The sequence below is a fragment of the Rhizophagus irregularis genome, chromosome 15 (assembly GCF_026210795.1).
Source record: "Rhizophagus irregularis chromosome 15, complete sequence".
Taxonomy (NCBI): domain Eukaryota; kingdom Fungi; phylum Glomeromycota; class Glomeromycetes; order Glomerales; family Glomeraceae; genus Rhizophagus; species Rhizophagus irregularis.
The window spans coordinates 2250290-2276841 of NC_089443.1; the positions used below are offsets into that span (position 1 = coordinate 2250290).

The following is a 26552-nucleotide window of genomic DNA, read 5'->3' on the forward strand; positions in this document are numbered from 1 at the left end:
TTGCCATCGGTGTATGAAACGAGCAAATTATGAAGACCACCGGCATAATTTTGCAGGTATGGAGGATATGGAGAATTGGTTCATTACTCGTGATTCGACCGAACATCGTCAGAATGCTCTTGCATGGCGAAGTTGCAATTCCACCCATTCGAAAGAATTTCATTAGTGAAAAAGGGGTTAGGTGGTCGGAGTTGCGATTGCATCTTTGACCCAATTCGTTTTATTATTGTAGATCCAATGCACTGCTTATTCTTAGGAATTGCGAGGTGGATAATGAAGAGGATTTGGATCGACGAGGGTGTTTTAACCCCGAACGATCTAAAGAAGCAAAAATTGAAAAATGAATCAATTCAAAATACCGGCTGATTTGGGGACGAATTCCCAGGAATATTGAGCGCGGAGAAGGGTTTTCGAACTATACAGCCGATCAGTGGCGAATTTTCTTTATGATCTACGCAACTACCTCATTGTGGGAACATTTACCGTCAAAAGATCGAAAAATCTTGACACATTTCGTTAGAGTTTGTTCTATTTTAGTAAGCCGAATTTTAGAAATTGAATTAATGGAAGAAGTAGCAGAGGCTAATTAAAATAATTAAGCTTATTGAAGTACACTATGGAAGAGTAAAAATTACGCCTAATCTTCACCTTTCGCTCCATTTGTGCGATTGTTCGAATGATTTTGGTCCATTGTATGCATTTTGGTGTTTTTCATTTGAGCGTATGAATGGAATACTCGGTAAGATATTCTTTTTTTTACTTTTTACTTTATTCGGATGTTTACATTGTTAGTCTTATTTTTAATAATTTTTAAGGCTCGTTAATAACAACAAGTAATAGACAAATTGAACCGGAAATAATGCGTCGGATAATGAATGATAATCGAATTGGAGATATCATTAGTTCTGACATTCAAACGAAAGGCTTAGAATTGCTTGAAGATCGACCCTTTTAACAACGGTTCAATATCGGCTGCGACCAATTTTCTTCGATGAACTAGTAGCGGTTTTGGTTTTAATAAATGCTAAAAGCATCTAATCGACTATTACTGGATGCGAGCCGTTTTCATGGAGAAATGCGTAGCCTAGTTCTGAAGCACAATGACCGAATCAATGCTTCGAACTGATGGTTGCTTTTTATAATCGCTTCTTATATCGAAATGTACAAGTTTCGCAAACCAGCAGATGAAATTATCAAGATTCTATAACAATTCGAAAAGATAAATCAATTTGGAAGATGCCGAATTGGTTCCGAAGTATTTGGCTCTGCAATGTCAGTTCGACATACAAAAAGCTCGTGTGTCCTAGCCAAATTTATAACTAGTGATGGGGAAGTCGACAGTTATCCTGGACAAATTCAATACTTCTTCAAACATACAGTTGACTTGCCAAATGGACAAATGGAACATAATTTGGCATATATTCGTTGGTATCGACCAGCTAGTACGAGTGAAAGTCGATATTATTTTCATATTGATGATGAAGACGAGAGCTGTAACGTCGAGTTGTGGAAATCTGAATTTTATGATGAAAGCTGCGATTGTATTATTCCTGTACATAATATCCTTTGTCGATTTATACCATCAAAATATCGAATTTCTACTCGGAGTAATGCTATTGAATATTTGGCGATTAATCCAATTAATCGCAAACTCCAAATTCGTTAATAATTAAGTGTTTTGGTAAAAATTGGCCGAATTATTTTTTTTATTTTTTAATTTTTATAATTACTTGACGAGAGACACGTTTATTAGACGAAATTTCATTTTACGAAAAGATTCTTTTGTAGTATTTTTATTATAATTACTTGACGAAAAACAAGACGAAATTCATTTTACAATAAAAATTTTCGTTAATGATTATGCACTGAATATAAACAATGTAAACAAAGTATAAAATTCGAATTAAAAAATAATGTTTTTTACTATTTGGCAAAATTGTGTCGATTTATGTGACCAATCGGCAAAATTTACTGAACGACCTTAAAGGAACAAGTTTTCGTATAACAATCGGTATAAGTCGATTTTTCACCAAAAGACTGAACGAGTTTTCGTTTAACAATCAGTATCAGTCGATTTGTGATTGATTTTACCGATTTTTGCCGTTGGTCAAAAAATGTGACGAATCACATGACCAATCGGCAAAAATTATGCCGAAAGCTCTTAACGGTCGAAAGTTTTGATTTCGACCAGTGCATCATCATGGCCTAATTTGCATAATGGGCAGATATAGTCTCCACATGTTGTTTCATCAGTAATCCCACAATAGTCAAAATTTTCAATACTACATTCTCTATATAGATTAGAATATTGATCCAATATCTTGTTGCGAAAATAGGTGCGGTTATAGGTTGGATTAGATTGACTGGAAGAAAATACATTTGCCGATGTACTTACTTCAACTGAATCCAAGTATTTCTCTTGCACCTCTAATGCATTAGTTTGATTGGTTTTCAAAGTTTGAGAAGTGGGCAGAGTGCATATCTTAACATCTGGTAATTTTTTTGGGACAGACCCTTGGCTTTTCTCAAGTGGGACTTTAGGTCTCACTTTTTCTATATCTTTGCATTCAGAATATGAGTTAGGGTTTTTTATCTCCGTATCAGCATAGCAAGATCCACCGAAATAATTCAGAATAATTTGGATTTGAGGCTTAGTAAACTTTGAAATAGAATCCGCACTGTAAGATTTGATATTCTTAATTCTATCTACTCCTATCTTTTCAAACAGTTTGTAAATCTTTATGGCCCTTTGGGTTCTTTTACGTAAGGTTTCCAGTGTTATTCCAGAAAGATGCTTTATTATATCCTGGAATAATTGTTTTCTTGCCGTCTGATCTGAAACATTATTTCTGGCAATAATTTCTTGAACACTTTCTTCGAACCTTTTCCCATATGAGTAGCGACATGAAATCTCTTTTTGTTTAGCTTGAGTAGTGTTCTTTCCTTCAATACTTACTTCTAGAAATAGATGAGCAAGCTCAACTTCTATTGTCATGTCAGTTGTAAGCTCCTGATTTCCATCAATAACTTGGACATCATCTTCATCTATCAATTCCGAAGACACTTCTTATATAAAATCTTGGGCTACTATATAATCATAGGAAACTTTTGTATCCTTGGGTAGTACTTGAACTTCTCCTGTTCTGCAAACACTCAATTTGATTGATGATTGCGAACTGCTTGTATTAGTTTCAGTTTCCACAGAATCTTCTAGGGGCATAGAGGAATTATTCTGGAAAATTGAGAGCTTATCCTGATCTTGGCTTGAATATGTTGATCCACGCAAAAGTTTTTCTATTGCGTTGTCTCATTATATCACTAACCTCCTTCTTACTTACCAAAATCAGGAATTCATCGGTCTGTCTATCCTCCAATAATTTAGACCCTGCATGAGTGGGTTGAGTTACATTGGAGCTATTCTCAGAGTTACCCTCAATAGGCGGTGAAATGGATGATTGGGAAGTCACCTGTAATTCTGAACGAGTGGGATATTTCACCACGGATGTCCCGTCTTGCACCGAAACATTAATAGCAATTTGCTCCTGTTTGATTTTCCCGACATCACAATTTAGTTCTGCAATGAGCTCAGCCTTTTCTTTATCGCTCTGCTCTAGTTTTACGAATCTGGCTTCATTCTCTTCTATAGCCTGCCTTAATTTAGCATTTTCGGCTTTAACCTCGGCATTTTCAGCCTTAATCTCGGCATTCTCAGCCAGGAGCTTGACGACGCGTTGTTTCAATGAATCAAGCATGTTCGATAATAACTTTCATATAGGATGCGATCTATTTAAAATGCATTTTACCCAAGTGGGACTTCAGGTCTCACTTTTTTTATTCACCACACGTCTCCATATCCCGTGAAAAATATATTTGATACAATGTATTTCGGTTTGAATTCTTTATTGATACAGTAAATAAATTACATGATTCGATGATACATAGACTTGTTTTACAATGTGAAATGGTGGGCGTTTCTGTACTAATGCCTACAGACCACACCAGTGTTTCGTTCATCTAAACTATCTATACTAACATAATATCCCAACATTAACTCTAATCCGATTTCATTTACCCCAACGTCAATATTCTGGATAGAATAAAATGGTCGTCAATTATGCATAGAATACGCGGAGTCAGAAATAAATTAGCAATATTAAAACTCACCAAAAGTTTATGTTCTCTACCTAATAAGGTCCCCAAAGTTCTGAACAAAAAAATAGATATTGGCTTTGCAAGCTTCCTAGTCATAACCGAAATATTCATATCTGTCTTGTCCGGAACATTAGTTTCGCCGATCAGGAATTATTTTGATTGGCACTCTCATGTGACATTGTGTCATTGTGATAAATTTTTTTCGTAATTTTGTATTTGGTCCTTGACGTAGTATTACTGACTCTGTTCGTAGTATTACTGACTCTGTTCGTAGTATTACTGACTCTGTTCGTAGTATTACTGACTCACAGTTCGTAGTAATTAGTCAACAGCCGTTTATGGAAATATATTTATATATGACATATAATCAAAATGTCAAGCTATTCTTCGCTATTTCGAGTACCTTCGCCATTCCGGGTACAAACTAAATTCGAGGAAAATTCCCTACCTGCCAGTCCAACGTTAAATCCAAAAAGGTCTTTATTTTATATAACTGGACTATTAATTTTTTTGACCTTGTTTTAACTCTCGGCCTTTGCGTTTGTAGTTACATATTCAAAATGAAAAAAGTATTAACTTGCTTTGTTATGGGAAAGTCTCTTGTCGAGTTCATGATTGTTGTTGCCGAAGAAATTTCTATTGATAACGGTTGGATCCCCATTAAAGAATTTAACGTTGGACTTCTAAAAAAGCATATCTGGAAGGAGATATCAAATGACTTTGATGGTAGCGGTATCGTACTTAACCGTCTGAATCTATGGAAGGCTGAAATTCCTATCAGCGAAGAAAACAGGAAAGTACTTGAAAATCCAGAAATCGAATATATCAAACAAACTTTCAATCTTAAGAAGTTGGATCCAAGCGATATATTTCTAGAGGTTTTCCCAGACAATTATGCACCTCCACTACGTCACATCCACATCCTCGTGCAACCGCCTCCGCCCGCCACCACTGGTAAGTGTCTCCCAATGGTTTACCTCTTGAACAAGAAATTCGCGTTATCTCACTTCCTATATTTTTTTTATTCAATCAGAAAAAGGAAAGCGATCGCTGGTAGATTCGGACGAAGGTCAAAATAGTAAAAGAGCGAAATTTGCAGGTGTGTAATTTTTTGGGTTCAACTAAGACTAAATATCATCATTTTAACATGTAAGATTATTTTATAGATCTAAATATAATTTCTACTGCCCATAAAATCATGGAAGGCATAATGAAACTTGACGAGAATGAATCTACTTACTCAAATCCTAAAAATTTCCTCTCGTTACCATATCCATACCTTGGCGAAAAATTACCAATAGATAGATTCGCTATTGACAATAATCGTTATTTCAACTTTATGGGACGAAAGGAATTTAGGAACGTTTTAGAAGCCATAAACAAACTTCGATCTGGTACTGGATACATGAAATTATTTGTTTATGGTACTGTCGGATATGGCAAGTCACATATCCTTTCAGCAATTGCATGCTTCCTTTTCCGAACAGGAAGACGTGTTGTATTTCTTCCCGATTGTCGCCAACTGGCAGTGGACCCAGTAGATTATGTCAAGTCTGCCTTATTTCTTGCCTATCATGATGATGATGCAAAAATAAACGAAATTAATTCCTGTGAAAATTTTGAAAATATCGTAGATTTTTGTAAAAAATTACAATTCAAAGAAAAGTTATATTTCATCGTCGACCAAATGAATGCTCTAGATGAATTTGATAATACTGGGGTTAACTCAAAAACTAAACAACAAATTAGATGTGATATTGATAAAATGAGCAATTACCATTATTATATAATGAGTTCTTCAGCTAACAATAAGTCAATGCTACATCTTATGCAAAAGCAAACTGGTGAATTGAAGATCAAGCTTTATGGAGGGTTTAATGAGGTAAGACTAAGATACTTTATGTTGTGAATTTTTTGTATATTAACATAATGTTTATTTAGGAGGAGATGGAAGAATGGTGGAAAAAGTATAGTTTGCCAGCAATGAATGATCGGGAGAAGGAACAAATCAAAGATATCACGGGCAAAATTCCACTATTCTTAAACTTTTTGCTAGAATATAGTCTCGAGAATTTTGAAGGTGCATTTGCATATCTAAAACAAAAATTAGAGTCAATAATACAAATTCCGATGACGCAATATTCGGAAAATCTACTAGGCAATAAACATACATGGGATCGGTAAATATATTTTTGGTTTGTTTTGTGAACTATATGATCTATACGATGCTGACTTTCTCTGTTTTCATAGTCATGTTGGATTAATGTCGTCATTCATTACAAATACACATCCTAAACTGGGCTATAGATATGATGATTATGATCATCGTTACTTTTACATCGATGACGACAATATCTGTTATTATGTCTGTGGTCTTGTACGAGATTCCATGGCTGAATATCTCTTTGAAAAAAGAGAAATGGAAATATTCACAGATATAAAATGGATCAGTCGCATATCGGAATTCAAAAACAACCCATCGGTTAAGGGATTTTTTGTTGAAAAGGCGTGTATTGCTAGTATTTTTAGGAATGGATTAATGGCGAACCGTGTAAATTTTAAGCCTGGTGGTATGGAATGTTTTTATAACGAAGAAGAAATTAAGTTTTCTTCGAATGAAGAGAAATGTATGTTTTACTTACCATGCTGTTGGAACCAAGAGGCCATCGATGGATTACTGATCTCGCAAACAAAGGATAAATTGTACGTTGCCCCAGTACAGATTACTCTTAATAAGGATAACCATTCGGATTCTGAGAGAAAGTTTTTCTCCAGTATCTGGCCAAATTTAAAACCAAACTTATCAAGTTTTGAGGATAAATTGGAAATAATGTTCATATGGATTACACACAGAAGTGGGACAGATGAGTCAGTGGAATGTATAACTAAAGAAACGCGGAATAAAGCTCATGAAATTAATCCCAATTATACTCGGGTAGTAATTGGATTTGGGAATGTCAACAGTGATATTAATAGATATTTATCTAAGATTATAATCACAAACAATAACATTATCCAGTCTCAAATCGTTAAAATTGAGGAAACAAACCGCGAATCTGACAAAGAGACTAAAGAACAAAAAAGCGCTCAAAGGAGAAGGGGAAGGCCCAAAAAAAGTTTGTAAATGTAAAATGAAATGTGGACGAAGGGAAGGGAATCAAAAAGGACATAGCTAAATATTCTGGTAACAATATATACATAATAGAATAACTAAAGATAATAAAAGTTTTATTTCACGTTGAAAAAATCTTTAATTTTTTTCATTGTTTATGATAAGCTAAAAAAACAAATGTAATAAAACGAACGAAGTAGCGAGTTTAAAGGGAGGAGCCCTAACCCATAAAATGAGAGTTCCTTCCTGCTACTCTAATGCCAATTTTTCGCCTAATTTACTATGCTTTTATAATTTCCGAATAATTAACCAATTCCCACCAACATATTCCGTTTCTGTATTTCTGTATCTATGCTAAAATTTTCGCAATGTTTATCTATTAACATAAATCATGTAAAAGGGTTTTGATTTTAACCAATTACCGCTCGCGTATTTGAGATGATTTAATTTCAGATCTATTAGATATTCCGGAGCAACAATTACCGGTCGATGAATATGTTACTGTACATATAAATCGACTAAAAAAAAATCACTATACGTTATTCACAAATCCGTTCTTCACCCGGCTAGAGAACAAAACCAGGTAATTTTTAACGAGATTTATTTTAAAGGATCTTTCCGAAAAAGCCTGTAAAATAGAAAGGAATATACGTTTCCATGCACATTAAGAAGGGACACGTTCATCGACCATTACTGTGCATTTATTTATCAAGTTCTGACTCATTCGGAAAAAATAAACAGAACATGCATTATCTTTCATGTATCATAGGTGCATAGGTGTAACCGTGAAGAATCTTCACGATCAAAAATCACGTGCGCGCGAACAATTGTTCACGCCGATCACTTTTGCCAAGAAAATTTTTTATTATTACATGCGAAAAATAAATACAAGATCGGGACTTAGCCCGTGATACATGACGTCTATGCTAACACTCCATCCTATTATTCTGTTTTTACCCGCTTTCCATCGACCAATGATGATTTTTGCTGATCAAAAACCACTTAATTTGCCCAAATAATTTCTCGATAGGTCCAACTAGGTCATCGCGGGATAAGCGAACACAAAAAAACTTCGACCGGATTCCCATCTCCAATACCACTTTGAACTTTTGTTATTACCCAGTCAACACCTGAAATTGGATATCAAATAAAAGAATTAGTAATAATCGCATTGATTTTGATCAAGTAATAATTCAGGTCATATTTTTTCGAATTTGTTTTACAATCATACCCGTTGAGACAATGCAGTACATTGCACCTTCATACAAATCAGCATCATCATAAGTACGTTTTTTACGATTGCATTGCAGAGATGCATGTGCTTGGACACTGCTTTGGGCAACGCCTTGGTTAATATCTTCTCGTTTTGCTTCAGTTACAGAAATAATTACGTCTCCCATTTTGATCACCCAATCTATGGGCCCCTTTCCATGACTTCCAGAAACTTCATACTGGGGATAAACTTTTACAGTACCATCGAAGATGGACGCCACACCATATATAATCGCAGAAATAAATTCACAGCGGGTGGCCTCATTCGCGCTAGTGATGGGTGGGGATGCCTTGTGCATTCTTAAAAAATCCTCAATCACACTGTACTGTTCCTAATCTCTTCTGGAGTTGCCGAACTTCCAATCTCAATACATGGTAATTGATCATAGCTATCAGCCTTCAAACTGAAAAGAACTTTCATCTTGGGGAAAGTATACGAAGAGAAAGGTTGTTGCGCTATAAAAACAGCCATGCATAAATTAACTAATCAGACATTTGGTAAAATCGGCACGTGAATATCCTAAATAACTTGATAATACTTACACGTATCCACAACTATTTCCAGATCCACCTTGGGGTCAACAGTCCAGATAATGCTCAATAAATCCTCATCAGCAGAAAACTGAATAACTTTACGCTCTGTCACAATCTCAACCGTATCACTTGCACTCTGGGAACTCGAACTTGCCAGGTCTAATTTTTTACGCATTTTACCTGTTGAAATCTTTCTCTTCAAGCCGGCTCCACCTACTACACGACCTATTACGATATGCTCGTTTTCTGTCCCATCCGGAAACGTAAAATATTCACAAAGCTTCTTCTTAAAACCTTCCAATGACACCATTTCTCGGCTCACTGTCCATTGAAAATTCGCACTCTTACGACCATACGTTGCGGTACAATGTACCTCTTTTGTCTCAACAGGACGCTGTACGATTATATGTATGTGCTCGTCGGCTGGCTGGGAGGTAAAATATTTGCTAATCTTCGAAAGCGGTTTCAACTCTACACCTTCAAGTTCCTCCTTAATATTAACGTTTATTTTTGTGTTGACGAGCTTAAGTTTTTCGTTTTCTTCTTCGAAGGAAATGTCGACCTTCCATAGCTTGAGGTCTTTTGCCTTAACATTATCGTCAATTTTTTCCTTGATAGCGTCTTTGAGCAACGCCACGGTCTTTATTTGAGTGGTGTCGATAACAACTTGAAAAGCATTTTCATAAGGGCTTTCACCCACGACCAAACAACTGAGAGTGGTAGTTGACATGACGCTTTTATAGGGATATTTGGCTCGGATAAAAAATAGTGTTACGTTCCGGAGTGAGATAAAAATTTATTTCTGGGAAAGGGCTGAGCTTTAATATATGGTTTTAAGTCGCACAGGGATTACATCATTTCACGTGATCCATTTCTCATATACGTTCGATAAAATAATAGAAATAAAAACGTTGGTTGCCAGAGGCAACTCTACAATACATAAAAATTGCGACTATAGCGCTACATGATACAGAAGATTATTCTGACCGGGGGTATACAGTGATATGGAAGTGCTCTGCTTTAGGCTCCTCAGTAAAATAATCGGAAATAGGGGTACTACTATCCATTACCTTTTCACTATTGCTTCCGGCTTGAATTATACATAATTTGAGTGGGATCTCAACACCCAATCTGCTTTGAATTGTAGCTTCGAGCATGATATAACTTTCATCTTTTTCAACTGTAATCGCCTGCATTACTTTAACGCAAGGGATATTCATAAGTTTTCCTATAGGAACGATAAGACAATTGAGAGTGATTTTGTCCATTTTGTTTTCCTAAATATAAGACCCATAGTGAGAAAACTTGCTCCCATACATTCATAACTTCTGGCATATACATACCTTATTTTGCGTTATCTTCTCTGGGAATGTTTTTTTTGCGGAAAGTTGGCTGAACTTCCACATACCTCTACATGCTTTATATCTTGCTGGGAAAAAAGATAAGGAGGTATATGGCGTAATTAGTATTGTTGTCTGATGCCAAGAGTTCCATGAAAGCACATGCAAATGGAATCCTTATACCCTTTCACATGGAGATCTACCGGAAAGACATAAAGTTGGTTTTACGCCTGCCGATCTCGGAATTGTGACTCCACTAGCCTTTCATAACATATGCTTTTGTCAGCACTATTTACTTACGATGTAGATCCTGTATTGTATGTAGACCTTCTTCACATTTTTCTCACGTTTGTTTGGGAAAAAATGGAGGTATTGGTTAGCGAGTATACTGTATATGTGAAATTAATATGCGAAAATGTCACACAGACCTATTATGTGATCGGCTTATTTTTGTCGCACATGAGTACATGCATTGTGGCCCAGCAAAAAATCTTCTGAACTGATGATCACTGCTCCGGACTACCTTTGCTCTGGTTAGTTATCCAATGTATACCTCTCAATAAGTATTGTACCCCATTCAGATTAGCAATATCGGACTGACTAATATAATCTTTAAACCCAGTTATAATACCAGTCACTGATTCTTTTTTCGCCTGAATAAGCATTTTTACCAATTCACGATAATAAATACTTTTTGCAATACATCTCATATTTTCTCGTGTTAATCCACTATAGAATTTACTTCTAAAATGATCTTTACAGAGTTTGATGATATCATTACTTTTCTTCGCCTTTAAACAGTAATCCACTATTGATTCTTTACCTTGAATAAACAATCTACATTGGAACTTCTCAATACCTTCTGGCCATATTTCCCATCGAAGTTTATGCGGATAATATGGCAATTCTATCAGACTCAAAATATGTGAAAGATAGAAAGCATTGGAATGTATAAATACATGGAATAATGATGATGGATTTCTTACATTGGGCAGACTATGTACAAATTGCTTAAGCGCTTTCTCTTTCCAATTCCTAACTATTGGTTAAAATAAAAGTTATCGGGTACATATTGGGTACCTGATATGTGTCTGATATATATATGATATGTGTGCGATATTTAATAATACTACACATATCAGATACCCAATATGTGTAGTACAAATGCAGAAATTCAGGCACACATATTATACATATCAGATACATATCAGGTACATATTGGGTAGTAAAATATCGGTTATATATAGCAAACATATCAGATACCTGATAGATTTTAATAAATATCAGACAGATATCACCCACTTATCAAACATGCCAATAGGTATCCTAAATATGTCATTTTATAAATTTATAATTTTTAATTTAGATCGAATTTATAAATTTTTATAATTTTAATTTATTTATTTTATAGATAATTTAGGTCAAATTTATTATTTAATTATACCAACAATTTTATTAGATAAAATTAAATTTACAAATAACCAAAAAAATGTAAAACAATAATTATTATAAACAATTAAAATTATATATGTAAAACACAAATAAACCTCCTTTTATATGTTAGCCTGTTATCAACAAATAACGATCATTTATTGATATTTAAAAGAAAGAAATAGAAATATTAGTAGTGTATTAAAGTAAAAGAAATATTAGTATGAAGTATTAGTAAAAGTAAAGGAAAATATTAGTATAAACGGTAATAAAAATGTTAGTAAAAGTAATAGTTAGTAATAGAAAATATTAGTATGAATGTAATGTTAATAAAATATTAATAAAAAAATATTAGTAGAAGGAAACATATTAGAAAAACATATTAGGAAGAGAAGAAAAGAAGTGTTAAAAATATTAATAGTATAATAAAAAAAGAAGAAAAATGTACCTTTGTATTTATTTTACACAAATCAATAAAATAAAATTTTAAGAGAAAAGGGTTAAGAGGAAAAAAAAATACGCGAAAGATAAATAAATAAAAAAAATTGTATTACCACGTGATTAACAATAATTATTAATTTTATTGGCTATTTAAGTAATTATCGATTTTAATCTGGCCAGTATTTAATAAAAATGCATTTATACTATTTATATTAGAATTACACTGCAAGTCTTTATCACTTTAAATAATACAAAACCGTACATTTCTACTTACTGTATATATACTAATTAGTCACAAATAGGTTACCTATCGGTAACCTATTGGCTAAGGACCGGGAAGACTACTAATAAAGGTCACCGGTTTTCTTGGTTCGAACCCATATTTAATTTTCAAAAAGGTCACCGTAAAAATAATTAATAAAAGTCACGTGTTGGTTCGCAAGAATAAGAAAATTTGAGTGAAGATCTTTTTTTTTTCTGTTTTTGGAGCTAAAACATGTGAATAAATAGCCAATTGACCAATCATAAGATGGTTCGCATTTATATGATTTTCTGATTTTTTTCCGGTGACCTTTATATATAGTTTTCCCGGTCCTATTGGCCACCTATCATGCATATACCCAGTCAACATGTTAAATCCTAATTCTTCGCTGATTTTTATAATATTAAAATAATAAATATTCATTTAGTATCTTCCTCCTTCGTCCATTCAACTTACAGTTCATATTATTATCCAAGAAGCTATGTTTCTAAAGAAAAAAAGAAGGGAACGTTAATAACGTTTCTAATTTAAAAAAACTCCCTTCTATTCTACTTATTATCAGCCTTATTCTAAAATCCAATATCCAATAACTGTAAACGAAAGTCTCTAAAGATAAAAAAGAAAAAGAATATCAGTAACGTTCTCAATTTAAAAAAATTTCTCACCCATTCAACTTACAGTTCATATGCGAATCCCCCTCCTGTACTCACCATTCTAGAGTTCCAGGCTGAAATTGAAGTCCAGGAGCCCATCCCTAAAGTAAAAAAGCGAAAAGGAACGTTAGTAACGTTTCAAAAATAAAAAAATGAATCTCCCTCCTGTACTCACCATTTCACTGAAATTAAAGTCCAGGAGCCCGTTTCTAAAGTAAAAAAGTAAAAGGAATATTAGTAATGTTCCAAAAATAAAAAAAATACGAATTCCCCTCCTGTCACCATTCTAGAGTTCCAGGCCAAAATTGAAGTCCAGGAGCCCGTCCCTAAAGTAAATAAGTGAAAAAGAACATTAGTAACGTTTCAAAAATAAAAAAAACACGAATCCCCCTTCTGTACCCACCATTTCAGAGATTCAGGCCAAAATTGTAGTCCAGGAACCTGTCACTAAAGTAAAAAAGTGAAAAGGAATGTTAGTAATATTCCAAAAATAAAAAAAATATGAATCCCCTTCCTGTACTTATCATTCCAGAATTTCAGGCTGAAATTGAAGTCCAGGAGCCCGTCACTAAAGTAAAAAAGTGAAAAGGAACATTAGTAATATTTCAAAAGGACCCCGGATATCTAATATAAAGGTCATAATGGACTTTTGGCCAAAAACACCCCTTTTTGCTGAAACTGAAAAATCGTTTTTTGTAAATATCTCAGCATCCAGTAATTCAATTTTAATGAACTTTTTTTTATTTTGTAGCCCTCATTTAGCTCTACAATTTACAAAAAAGTTCATCAAAATTGGACTACTGGATGCCGAGATATTTACAAAAAACGATTTTTTGAGGCCCTGAAAAATAGGCTAATCTGCCGAAAGTGTGACTTAGAGATCATCGTACTTTCTCTCCCGTTGGGCTCTGCCCATTTTTTCCCAAGAAGACATGGATGAAAAATATGAGGATTTTTTGCCTTGAGTGATAGTAAAAGGACTTTTCGACGTTATATGAAATTATTACTGAGGTCTTTAGTTTCGCCCAAACTCCTTACGGCTTATATTGAGTTAGGACCGTTATCATAAGTTTTGGAGTTACCAATAATACTGTAAGATGGCAGTTCCATACGAACGTTCCCCTGGGCTTTCTGAAAGGTTGAAAAGTAGTGCGTCTTGGTTCCTACGCCTTTAAAGTCTAACTGGCCAAGTGGTTCGCAGGCCGGACCGGTACAGCTTCTGACCAACGTATTTCTTGCTAGTTGATGTTGTTAACTGGGGAGTTAGTTTTCTAAAATAAGGAGACGGAGTTGAGGTGTATGTTTGGTGAATTTTACTCAGGTTTTTCTCATTGCACTTTGAGTTTTCCTGAGGTTTATGTCTTTATTTTTTGCTTTTTGTTTTTCTTGGTCGCTTTTTTCGGTGTAACCTTATTTTCTTTGGGGGGTGGGGGGGATACTGGAAAATTTGATCGTCATGGTGGCTTGGTGTTACAATTTTAAAATCGATGATCATCTGGGTGATAAGGGGGGTGACAGGTTGAGTACCGCAGTTTTTGTAGTATGCCGATCAAGGTGGTCACATGATGGACTATCATTGGATTGACTTATCTAGGTAGATCTTAGGTCGATGGATTGTTCGCAATGAGGTGGGTGTCCTCCGTTTGGGATCGTTCGCAATGAGGTGGGTGTCCCTTCGGGGATTGCACGACACTAAAAAGTTCCCTATCGGCTGGACTGCACGACACTAAAAAGTTCCCGGAGGTCTTTGTGAAATAGGTTTGTTATCCATAGTATGTAGTCAAATAGGGGAAATTGAATTTTGTGTATTTTTGATAGCGCTAATGGTATTTGGCAATGGGATTCTTTGATCTTTAAATGTAGCAAGGGGTCTCGCTGGGTACGTATAGCATAGTCGATTCTACCGGGTTTGAAATATAATTCGGGGGGGGGATAGCCATAGTTATTTATATAGAGAGGGTGTTGGGTTTATAATCTTGCATTTCTTTTTATGTATTTTTTCTAGGAAGATTATTGTTCTTGTATTAGATTAGTTCTGCACTTTGTTGCAGTTCTTTTTTGAATACCTGGTATTCTCTAAAGTAACTTGTGGCAAAAATTAATAAAATTCAAGCGCAGCTTTGTTAAACCGAAAGTGTGACTTATGACCTGTTTTGGAGATATCCGGGGTCCTATTTCAAAAATAAAAAAAATATGAGTCCCCTCTTGTACTAACCATTCTAGAGTTCCAGGCTGAAATTGAAGTCTAGGAGCCCGTTCCTAAAGTAAAAAAGTCTAAAAATAAAAAAAAAATGAATTCCCCTCCTGTACTCACCATTCTAGAGTTTCAGGCCAAAATTGAAGTCCAGGAGCCCGTCCCTAAAGTAAAAAAGCGAAAAGGAACGTTAGTAATATTCCAAAAATAAAAAAAAACACAAATTCTCTTCTGTACTCATCATTTCAGAATTCCAGGCCGAATTATTTATAAAAGGGGGTGAATGACGTTCAACGCCATTATTTGTATTATTTGTACCAATTTTGGGAAGAGGTTGTTCCAAAGACATTAATTTATGATCCTATTGAGTCTGTTTATTAGTAGTTTGTACTCAGGCAAAAAAAATATTTATAAAAAAGAAGAAAAAAAATGGCATTAAAGGAGTAAGGCGTAATTTATAAGGGATGTGTAAAAAAGTTTTTAATAAATTTTAAACAATTCAGTTTAAAAAGCTGAAATAAAAAAAATAAATTTTATATATTCGGTTTAAAAACCTAATTAACTGAATTTTCTTTTATAAAATTCAAATTTTCAAATTTTTTAAATTTTTTAATTAAAAAGAGATTATCGATTACTAAATCAGATCTATAGGTGTTGTCAAAATTAATTACGGATTTTATCATGGTTACGGCACATGCCGCATTGCCGACCGTAAAAACTGTAAAATTTTATTAAGGCATTAAGTTCGGCCAGAGTTAAATGAGCTTTGCGATAATTTCCTTTTTGGAATATAGTGTAACCATTGTGTAACTCGATTCTCTATTTTTGATGGAAAGCAAAATTTCCTTTATGGAAATTTGTGTAATGTCACATGATATAACAACAAAAATTTGGCCGGCATTACGGCATTACGCCATTACTGGCATTATAAACCTATTTACGGCATTACAGATAATTTACGGATTTTGCTGAATTAATTACGGTATAGCCGAAATGCCAAAATTGCCGTAATTTATGAATTTCGATGACAAGTATAATCAGATCGATAAGTTACATGATCGATGCCAAAATCGCAGTTACTTGCGTAATCGATTTTTGTTTATTTAATTTACCATCAAAATCTTTAGTAATAATTTCATTAAAAGATTTCGTACAAATATCAGTACCCGATATATATTAGACAAAATATCGGTGACTAATTGTTTAGATATCAGGGGTCTTAATAATTTACATATTTTAAGATATGACAAATCAGATATCCGATATGTAAAAATGCTTGATATATATCTAATTAGTTCCTGATATGTAAGTACCCGATATGTACCCAATAGCATCGATTTTGACCTGTGAACTGCCTTTGTCCCCAGTAGGTTTTGATTGTGCAAAAAAAGTTGTCTTAGTATCTCCACTCATCGGGATTCCTTTCATTATCCCATTCATATCTCAATCCATATTCTTTGATAAATTCATCGTAGCCTTCTTCTATCTCGATATTTATCTCAACATCTGACATTTTGCTAGTAAATTGATTAAATATTTTCAATCGGAAAAATAGGTTAATCATTGCTTGTTTCTGTCGTACAGGAGTACATGCATTGTGGCTCAGCAAAAAAAATCTTCTGAACTGATGATCATTACTCCGGATTAGTTAGATCGATAGACTACCATCGGCTAGTATTCTATTCTTGGTGATCATCTGTTAGGTTGCCAGTATATCCAATCTAAAGCCTGCGCCATAAATAATGCTTATTATATGTTATATCTTCAAACAAAAAAATCTTCCGAGCTGATGATCACTGCCCAGGTTGATGATCAGTATTCTGGATCAAATCACCCTCCATTCTTCTCAGTTCATCGTTAACATATTCATATATGGACTTAATATCTCTTGGCGTATCAACTGACATTCTCAGTCTTCTTGACACCACATACATCCTGGGATATTCACAAAGAGAAGGTGGTGTTATAGTACACATGAAATTCTCAACATAAAAATTTGGATTAAGTGAAACGAGCTGACCTATGGCTTTTTTGCTAACATCACACCCTTCCAATTTGAGATACTTTAAATTAAGACACGAACTAGCAATTTCTTTCGATAATCTCATTAGTAAATTCGCAATAGCTAAATTCAAATGCGCTTTAGAAGAATGAATAATATCACAAATCAATATCCCAATAATCTCTATGCGACAAGAAATATTTAGATATTCTAGTTTATGACATTTACTATGCAATTGCACATGTACTTTTATCAGTCACTTTCCCACCATTAAAGCATTTGTACCTACTCTTTTGCAAATTGAGATACTTCAGATTGAGGTATATCTCTGCTACTCGATTTAGTGTTTTATTGCTAAATTCTATACTAAAATTTAAATCTAAATAGACTATATTTGGGAATAAATGCGCAATGCAATTGAATTTTTTATCTGGAAGTGGATGGTAGTTTGAAATTTCTAGATGAGTTAGATTTGAGCTATAAACTGGCTTTTATCTTTTTTGTACTATTTTCATAAATTTTTTCAATTGAGAGTGACATTTATTTTCCTACTTTAGCTCGATACGTTTCCATAAAATAGGAGCACCACATCTATACCATAATCGGGAAACAAATAGAGCAGGATATACAGTTAACTTTCTTTATAGTCACACATTTGGGACAGTCCATATTTGGTGATTATGAGCAAACAGTCTTATGACTTTATCTTTTATTATAAATTTTAAATGAAAAGTACAATAATTAATTCGAACAATATTACAAAATATAGAAAATTAAATATAAAAAATAAAAAGAACTAGCTTCACAATTCATACAAGTAAAGAAATCTAAACAAAATAAAATTAAGTAAAGAAAAACTAAACTATTACAGAATCGCATACCCCAACTTTACCCGAAGGCCAATGTGAGTCAACTATCCAGCATGTTCTAAGATTCAATCCATTACCAAAAAGAAATCCTAAGTAGAGGCTGAACTGTTAAGCGGCACCAAAAATCCAAGTGCGAGATCCAAGATCCACCACGGATTATAGAAGAGGAAACCCAAGAAACCCAGGAATCCAAGGAAACTGTCGCCAGGGAAAGTGTCGAAGAATCAAAAGAAAATTTAGAGGAAAGGCAAGAAATAGAAGAAGGCCCAAGAGCTGACGATTTCATCTTTTTAGTGATGCCTTAAGCAGATTCCCAATAATGAAAGAAAATGGAACAGCACAACCATATTTGAACATAAAGGTCAAAATGAAAGTTGTGTAAAGGTGTATTTAAAATAGACCATATCATGGATGATGAAAAATAAGTGCCAAGAAATCCTGTAAGGAATGTCGGTATAAGTCCACATGCGAATCTCAGGCAAGAAGACGAAGGAGGGTCACAATTCCAACAATCAATAGCCTTAAATTCAGCAGCGAAAGAATCTGGTAAAGGTAGTAAAGATGTCACGGAGAGAAATTTATCAAGATATTTGGTTCGAAGAGCCAATAAGAGTGTTTTAAAAGTAATGAAAGGGCTAAATTCAGGTAGGATATAAGGGCAATTCCACAAGTGTTCTAAGGTCTCAGGAGAGGAGTTACATTGAGGACAAAGCCAATTCAGATCATAGAGATAAGGCTTTCATCTCTGAAGAGTTGTAAGCGTCAGTAGCATATCTAATAGTAGTTTTATACGGAAACCACAAAAATCAGAACGGCCATTCCAATGGGAGATAAATTGCTTATTGTTGTTAAGACAAAATTTGGTACAAGCCTAATCGATATCAGAAATAGAAAAATCAGAATTAAATCTTGGTAATACAGCAAGAGTTAAAAGACTCTTAGCGTCGAAGATTTCTTTAATAAATTTCCGGATATTCATATCCACAGATAAAGAATTAAATTGTAAAATGCAAGAAGCTAGCAATTCAGACGTCAATCGAGAAGAAAGATGCGAGTCTGTATGAGCAGCTTTGGCTAGTATATCTACATGATTATTCAAAGGGTCGTCAGCGTAGGCAGGGAACGCCAGTCGAAGTAATATCCAGATTCTTTTGCGAAATAATAGTTCATATGAAGGACCACAAAAGGTAGTTGGATTCTTTAAGCATTCTGAAAATAAAAGGAGCATTCACATACGAAGACCATAAGGAAAGTAATTGGGCATAATCAGTGGCGACAGTAATCTTGGAATTCCGAGGGAGGGAGTCCAGTCCATGCAATAAAGCAAAAACTTCTGAATGTAAAAATAGAAGAAATGGTATTATAATGAGATTCCAAAATAAATCCATCAGAATCTATAGCAGTCCATGCATAAGCCATCGAAGATATCGGATAACTAGAAGGAGGAAGGAAGAAGCCATCAATATAAAGTGTAGACACTGAAGAAAGAAGTTGGATATCAGAAATCCTAGACATTTGGTTGTTCGTGGAAAGTAGTTGAACCGGAGCAAAAAGTATCCGCATGTATATAAGTATGCGGTTTCGTAGGATAACAAATCAGACTAGATAACGGAACGTAAGAAAAACATCCTTCAGAGGGACAGCGTTTAATTAAAGTCTTAGAGGTAGAGGATCGCGGGAAAGCAGAGGCACAACCTTGACATGCAGTAAATTCAGAAAGCAAATCATCAACCGAAGTCGCAATCCAATGTGAAATAAGAGCTTCATTATGTGGAGCAGGATAAGTAGTAATCACACAGCCAACGAGGAAAGAGTTAGTATTATGATTAAAAGAAATAGCCCATTGAGGATTAAACCAATGATTTCGACTAATATCTATAGGAGAAATAAGGGCTACAGTATAAGAAATAAGAATTCTAAATTGCGGTAAAACAAAAAAAAAAGGGGAATTAGGAATAATAATAAGATTAAATAAATAATTAAACCAAGCAGGCACAGATCCTTTTGTTCGATACTCGTTTAAGAAAGCATAAATCTTTCTATGAGAGGAGTCGAGAGCCACACGGTGTAATCAATTGGGCAAGATAACGAGTACAGAAGTTCTTCTGAACATTTTTCATGGAAGTGAACAAATCTTTTGGTAAAATAGTTCAGAGTGGAATCGCCAGACATAAATCCTTTCTTGGAGGTCAAAACAATAAAGATCACGTGATATTCAGTCGAGAAGAGAACAATAAAGAATTGAACAAAGAATGTGTTCGCAGGGAAAACGTATGAAACCATGGTTCCAAGTCAATAGTAGAAGGACAGGCATCACAGTCCAATAAGCCTTAGAAATAGGTAATTATATAATTAGCAAAAACCATATATGAAGAATGAGAAAAAATTTTTTGCTATGAAGCCACATGAAATGATAGAAATCGACCAAATGCTTGTTGAATTGAGAATGGCAACAATATAAAAAGCGCGGAAAGAGAAGTGACTGAGGCAAGACCAGCCTTCTGTCAAATAAGAGAAAGCATTGGAGAAACCATGCGATTAATAATAGATTTAGCAAATAATGTGGTTTATAGGCGGAATTCTAGCCTTGGAAGTAAGACAATATTATAAAGGTAAGCCACATGTTGTGCCAAAAGTTTTTTGGGACTGAGTAGCACAGCCATATATTTAACCATGGAAGTAGTTTGGTTGTGAACAAAGCGAGAAGAAGCTGAAAGACAAAACCAAACACCTAAAAAACGGAAAGATGTAGATAAGGCTAACGCCTTTAGAGTAAGGGTATGAGATGCAATTAAGGGAGAAGGAGAAAGATCAAACACAATATTTTAAGAAAATTGTTCAGAAGAGAGAAGGATATATTTTGCTGAATTTGCTTAAGTATTATTTAAGGTATAAAATTCAGCAGTAATGAAAAGGTGATCTTCAATTCCTCGTTTAGATGAAGCAATCAAAGTAGAATCATCCATAAATGTAATATGCTAAACAGGAAGATTGTGTTGTTCATATTCAATTGGAGAATAATCCAATAATGCAGAAGATTTCAAAATAAAGGAATCACAAGCTTCTCGATTAAGTGTGGTAAGTAAAGGATCCAAGTAAATAACCTATAATAATGGAGAAATGATTTCACCTTAGTCAATACCAATTCTAACTCTAGCTATATCCAGAAGTATCACCATGATGTGTAATAATTTTATTATTACGCCTTGTAAAAAGGTTAATGATAAATTTGATCAATAAAGACGGTATATGCAGATGGATTAAAGCCAGTCTAAGCATGTTTAAATCAATTGAGTCAAAGGCCTTAGAAATGTCCTGAGAAACAATCCATAATTCTTGGTCATCAGTTTTGTCAAAACGTCGTTGATGAATAATAGCATCAAGCATCTTAATAGGAATGTCAGTGGAACCGCCTGGCAATCCAGCAAAATTACCACCTTGGAGCATTTGATTGTCAGCTAGGATTTCTGAAAGCCGAGTTGTAACGACCTTAATCACACATTTTCGTACAGTTTCCAATAAAGTAATAGGTCGCGTATTCTTTAATTGTGCGTCAAATTCATGAGGCTTTAGAATGGGATAAACAAGCGCTTCACGCCAATCAGCAGGAATATCGCCTTGGTTAAGACAGGCATTAGCTAAAATAAGAGACAAATTAAAAGCTTCGCCAGTTAAATGTTTGAGCATCTCATAAGAGATCTTGGAAGGACCAGAGGCTTTATTATTAGGCATAGAATTGAAAGTGTTCTTCCATTAAATCTTCCAGAATAGGAGCATACCTGAGCTTATATAATGACGAATCAATATCGAAAGAGGAGTATATGCTCTTTGCCAACGTGGAGGAAATGAATCTGTAGAAGAATACTGGACCAAAGGAGGAGTAACAACCGATTGGAAGTGTTTAATATAAAGCTCTAAATGGTCCGGGTTAAGGCAACCTGAAGCAGGGAACGGGAATCCAGGGCACCGAAAAATTAGTTCATTTCTGGTCCCAGGTCCTGGCTTTTATATTAAAAGGAGTAATCCTGGGAGGCCAGACTGGACCGGACCAAAGTTATTTTGGTCCGGTCCGGATTATATAATAAAAAAACGTTGCGCAAAGCGTTTTTTCTAATTAAATATACTTTAGAAAAAACGTTTCGCAACGTTTTTTCTTTTAATTAATTAGAAAAACGCCGTATAAACGCTTTTTCTAATTAAATATACTTAAGAAAAACGTTTCGCAACGCTTTTCTTTAAATTAATTAGAAAACGCGGCGCAACGCGTTTTTTCTAATTAAATATACTAAGAAAAAACGTTTCGCAAGCGTTTTCTTTTAAATTAATTAGAAAAACGCTTAGCGCAAACGCTTTTCAATTAATTAAATATCTTAAGAAAAACGCTATTGCGCAACGCTTTTCTTTAAAATTAATTAGAAAAACGCTTGGGCGCTAACGCGTTTTTTCTAATTAAATATACTAAGAAAAACGTTGCGCTAACGCTTTTCTTTAAATTAATTAGAAAAACGCTTCGCATAAACGCTTTTCTAATTAAATATACTAAGAATAATCATTCAAGCAGCAACGCTTTTCTTTTAAATTAATTAGAAAAACGTTGCGCAAACGCTTTTTTTATAATAATATGTTAAAAAAAACGCACGCAACGCTTTTTTTATTTAATAATTAAATAATCGCAACGGTTTTAATATAAACCATTGCCGAAAATATTTATCGGTCCGGTTCGATTGGCCCCAACCCGCTTTTCAGTCCGGGTATTAGATTTATTTAATCCAGAACCGAATAAGGACGGACCAAACATGGTCCGAGGTTGAAGCATCAACCCTTAAGACCGGACCAATCCGAATTTTCGGTCTGGGATTATTTCGGACAGGACCGAAGCCGATTAGAGCTTTAGTTTAATAGCAGTTTGTTTGATATCTAAAAGATCAGTAAGTAATGTAGGTTTGGAGTCAATTACAACCAAAACTCTATTAAAAACGATAGAACGATGTTTCACTAATAGGGCTGAAGAAATAAAAGAGTCCGGAGACGTAGAGTAGAGGTAGGCTCCGAATCTGGTCAATCCGGTCATCTTAGGATCAATCCGTCTAATAGGCGGATTCGGATTGATCAGATGAATTCGTCAAATAGACCGAATAGATGACCAGATATCCGATCAATCCTATACGGGATCAACAAAAAATTTTCCTTTTTAGTAAATTTTATGTTACATGACTGGAAACTAAATTTAGAAAAACTGGTTTTTTGTGGAATGGGTATCGCCAAATATGGAAACGATCGACATATCCGTTTAGTCACGTGACAACAATTAAATACCTAATCATAAATTCCGGCTGAAATGAATGATCGGCAAAAAATTTGCTTTTTAGGATTCTTGTGAAACCCAAATTTCATTTTTGCTGGGAAACAAAATTGCCTTTTTTTGGATCTGTGTAATGTTACTCATACCCTAAAAAGGATAATTCCATGCCGATTACTTAATTCCGGCCAGAATTATAATCAATCCGGTCAATCTGCGGATAATCCTATGATCCGATTTTTTTAATCCAAATTGATCCGTCACGTGATCATCCGGATGATGGATTGACTAGATTCATCCAGAGCGCACCTCTAACGTAGAGAAATGTTCATCTCTAAGAGCAGTATAATATTCAATGGAATCTACACGATGCTGATGAAATTGCGTGGAAAGATAAGCTGAGACCAAAGCTTTTTGTGAACGCAAAAATTTGACAAAAGTAGGAAGTGGTGTTGTACTATAAGAAGGTATAGTATAATCTGTTAAAAGAGATTTAAGAAGGATTAATTGGGTAGGTAAAGAATTAATCATTTGTGAAATTTGAACAGGACGACTAGGCCTAGATGTGGTCAATTTAAACAATAATCTATCCAAGAATTTGTTGATAGCAATAAGCATAGTAAGCTCAGGAGGATATTTATGATGGTGAGTATTGGATACATGTTGAAATGGTAGAGAATCAATGGCACTACCAAGAATAGAACGTTTAAGAGCGTGCCAAAGTTTATCCAAAGAAAGGGCTGAAAGTGAAGATATGGAGGGATAATGTGTCGCCAAATACAATTCAAGACGTGAGTTGACTTCATTGGAAAATGTCATCCAAGAATCCTCTTTGATATTTTTGTAAAGAAAAATGGTGCGTTGTTCGCTTTTTTGTTTTAATCTAGCTTTAGCTAGAGTAGCGAAACAAGAGTTAAAATCAAAGGCTGTTATAAGCACACGGTGATCAGTAAATTGATTATCATTCAACTTAGGACAAGATTCAACATGAGAGAAAAGACCGGGAGCAGGAAATCCAGGGGATGACCAAATATAGTCAAGTCTTGAAGAACTATTCTGATGATAAAAGATAGGACTTGGACCTGAAATTGAAGAAATATGGGATTGATGATCCGTAAAGTATCGAGAAGAAAGTGATCGTAAAATTTTCAAATGATGTTGAGAAAGATGTGAATGTGAAATTTCATCTGCATTAAAATCACCAAGAATAACTACATGATAATTATTAGAACGGGTTTTATCAAGCCATAAATTGAGTTGGGCAACAATAGCATCACATTCTTTGTAATGAATAGAATGATAAGGAGGAATATAAACTGAAATAATAGATATTTTTGTCTGATGAAAAAAAAGATCTAATTTTAAAAGACGACCTTTCCAAGGATCAATTTTCTGAACATGTTTATGTAAAGGATGACGAAGTAAAAGACCAACACCATCATGAGGTCGTGAATTAGAAGGGGAAGGGGCCCAATAGGACTTAAAATTATGTTGGGAATGTTCATTTTGATAAATAAATTTAGCACCAGAAGAAGTAAGACGAGTATCATTTAAAGATAAAATGCCAAAAGAAGAATGGAGAAAATAATTTAACAAATGCAATTGTCGAACGGGAGAGCACAAACCATTAACATTAATTTGTCCAAAATTAATAAGAGGGGAAGAAAAAGAGGGAGAGGAAGGATTATTAAGACTATTATTATCAGGTTTTGCACTATTAGGGGGGTGAAATCCCTGTAAATCACCCAAATTAAGTTGGTGTTCAATTATTAGAAGGGGAGGGTTTTGAGGGGGAGAAGAAGTCCAATTTATCCATAATCGAATCAAGTTGGGCAGAAAGATTCTTTTGTGTATTAGTGACATTAGAAATTTCCAATTGCAAACGGGAAGCATTAGCATCAGGGGCAATAATAGTAGGTCGAGAGTTAGGTAAGAGGACATGTCGTCTTGATAGGACGGAGTTAGGATCCAAAGTTGAAAAGGAAGCATCAGGAGAAGTGTCCATAAGAGAAGGTGAAGTATGAGAAGGGAGATTGAATCCGAATTCGTGTCATACGGCGAGACATCATCTCATCCATTATCATGCTAATGGTTATTCTGACACATTATGGTGGGTACAAATCTGAGTCACAGGATTATTGTTATCATAATTCATCATTGTTTCGAGCTCAGATATTCTATAATCATGATGCGTGATAGTATCCTGCATCCAGGAAACAGTTTCATCAAGAGATTTGAGGGTAGTAGCAATCTCTTTGATTTGTGCCTTTAACTCATCAATGATATGTTGAGAAAGTGTATAGGTAGAATTGTCAGGAGAAGCAGTATGTGTAGAGTTATTAGGATGAGGTTCAGGTGGAGGTTGAATAGAACTGAAAGAAGAACTATTGTTACTGGGAATGCTATAATTCTGATTGTTGTTGGATTGGTTGTTACTACGAGAAGTATTAGGATGAGAATTAATAGTACAGTTATTACTATTATTGGATCGGAATGAAGAAGAATTATTGCGGGATCTAGAATTAGATCATGATCTTGAATGGGAATTGGATTTATTACGCGATTGGCACGAATCCTGATGACCACGTCGAGAACCAGCATTGAAGCGTGAATATAGTTTGTTAAGGCGATCATCTACTTTTCGTGTAGAACGAGGATTGCAAACAGAAGGTGAACAATCAGGACGCCCACAAACATGGCATAAAGTATGTGCTTCATTGGGAGGGTGCCACGTCAATCCTTTGCCATGGAAAGCTACGGTTATTTCTTTCGCATAGGGATTGGAATCGATTTTACAATAATCGAATTTATCAAAAATCGATAAGAATCGATTTTAAATCGATTATCGAACAAAAATCGAAATTTATACTTGTCGTCGAAATTCATGAATTTTGGCATTTCGGCTATACCGTAATTAATTCGGCGAAATCCGTAAATTATCCGTAATGCCGTAAATAGGTTTATAATGCCGGTAATGCCGGTAATGCCGGC

At 34.7% G+C, this 26552-nt stretch overlaps 6 protein-coding genes across 6 annotated transcripts; 1 reads left to right on the forward strand and 5 right to left on the reverse strand.

The window, feature by feature from the left end:
* Positions 1-2161: 2161 nt before the first annotated feature.
* OCT59_007210 (uncharacterized protein) lies at positions 2162-4263 on the reverse strand (the record flags this gene model as incomplete). The annotated part of the gene is made up of 4 exons (XM_066147131.1): positions 2162-3045; positions 3335-3719; positions 3995-4087; positions 4165-4263. 4 exons carry the CDS (start codon positions 4261-4263, stop codon positions 2162-2164), a joined length of 1461 nt encoding a protein of 486 aa, XP_065998550.1.
* A 261-nt stretch (positions 4264-4524) lies between these two features.
* Positions 4525-7400, forward strand: OCT59_007211 (uncharacterized protein; the record flags this gene model as incomplete). Its single annotated transcript, XM_025310140.2, has 6 exons — positions 4525-4628; positions 4700-5106; positions 5186-5251; positions 5319-6034; positions 6094-6332; positions 6403-7400. 6 exons carry the CDS (start codon positions 4525-4527, stop codon positions 7274-7276), a joined length of 2406 nt encoding a protein of 801 aa, XP_025185588.2. The 3' UTR covers positions 7277-7400.
* Positions 7401-8305: 905 nt separating this feature from the next.
* On the reverse strand, positions 8306-8664 carry OCT59_007212 (uncharacterized protein; the record flags this gene model as incomplete). The annotated part of the gene is made up of 2 exons (XM_066147140.1): positions 8306-8394; positions 8496-8664. The coding sequence occupies 2 exons, from the start codon at positions 8662-8664 to the stop codon at positions 8306-8308; spliced, it is 258 nt and encodes an 85-aa protein (XP_065998551.1).
* A 188-nt stretch (positions 8665-8852) lies between these two features.
* Positions 8853-9800, reverse strand: OCT59_007213 (uncharacterized protein; the record flags this gene model as incomplete). The annotated part of the gene is made up of 2 exons (XM_066147144.1): positions 8853-8992; positions 9080-9800. 2 exons carry the CDS (start codon positions 9798-9800, stop codon positions 8853-8855), a joined length of 861 nt encoding a protein of 286 aa, XP_065998552.1.
* Positions 9801-10047: 247 nt separating this feature from the next.
* Positions 10048-11075, reverse strand: OCT59_007214 (uncharacterized protein; the record flags this gene model as incomplete). Its single annotated transcript, XM_066147154.1, has 3 exons — positions 10048-10347; positions 10414-10499; positions 10964-11075. 3 exons carry the CDS (start codon positions 11073-11075, stop codon positions 10048-10050), a joined length of 498 nt encoding a protein of 165 aa, XP_065998553.1.
* Positions 11076-16787: 5712 nt separating this feature from the next.
* On the reverse strand, positions 16788-17499 carry OCT59_007215 (uncharacterized protein; the record flags this gene model as incomplete). The annotated part of the gene is made up of 2 exons (XM_066147162.1): positions 16788-16897; positions 17226-17499. 2 exons carry the CDS (start codon positions 17497-17499, stop codon positions 16788-16790), a joined length of 384 nt encoding a protein of 127 aa, XP_065998554.1.
* Between the last annotated feature and the right edge of the window lie 9053 nt (positions 17500-26552).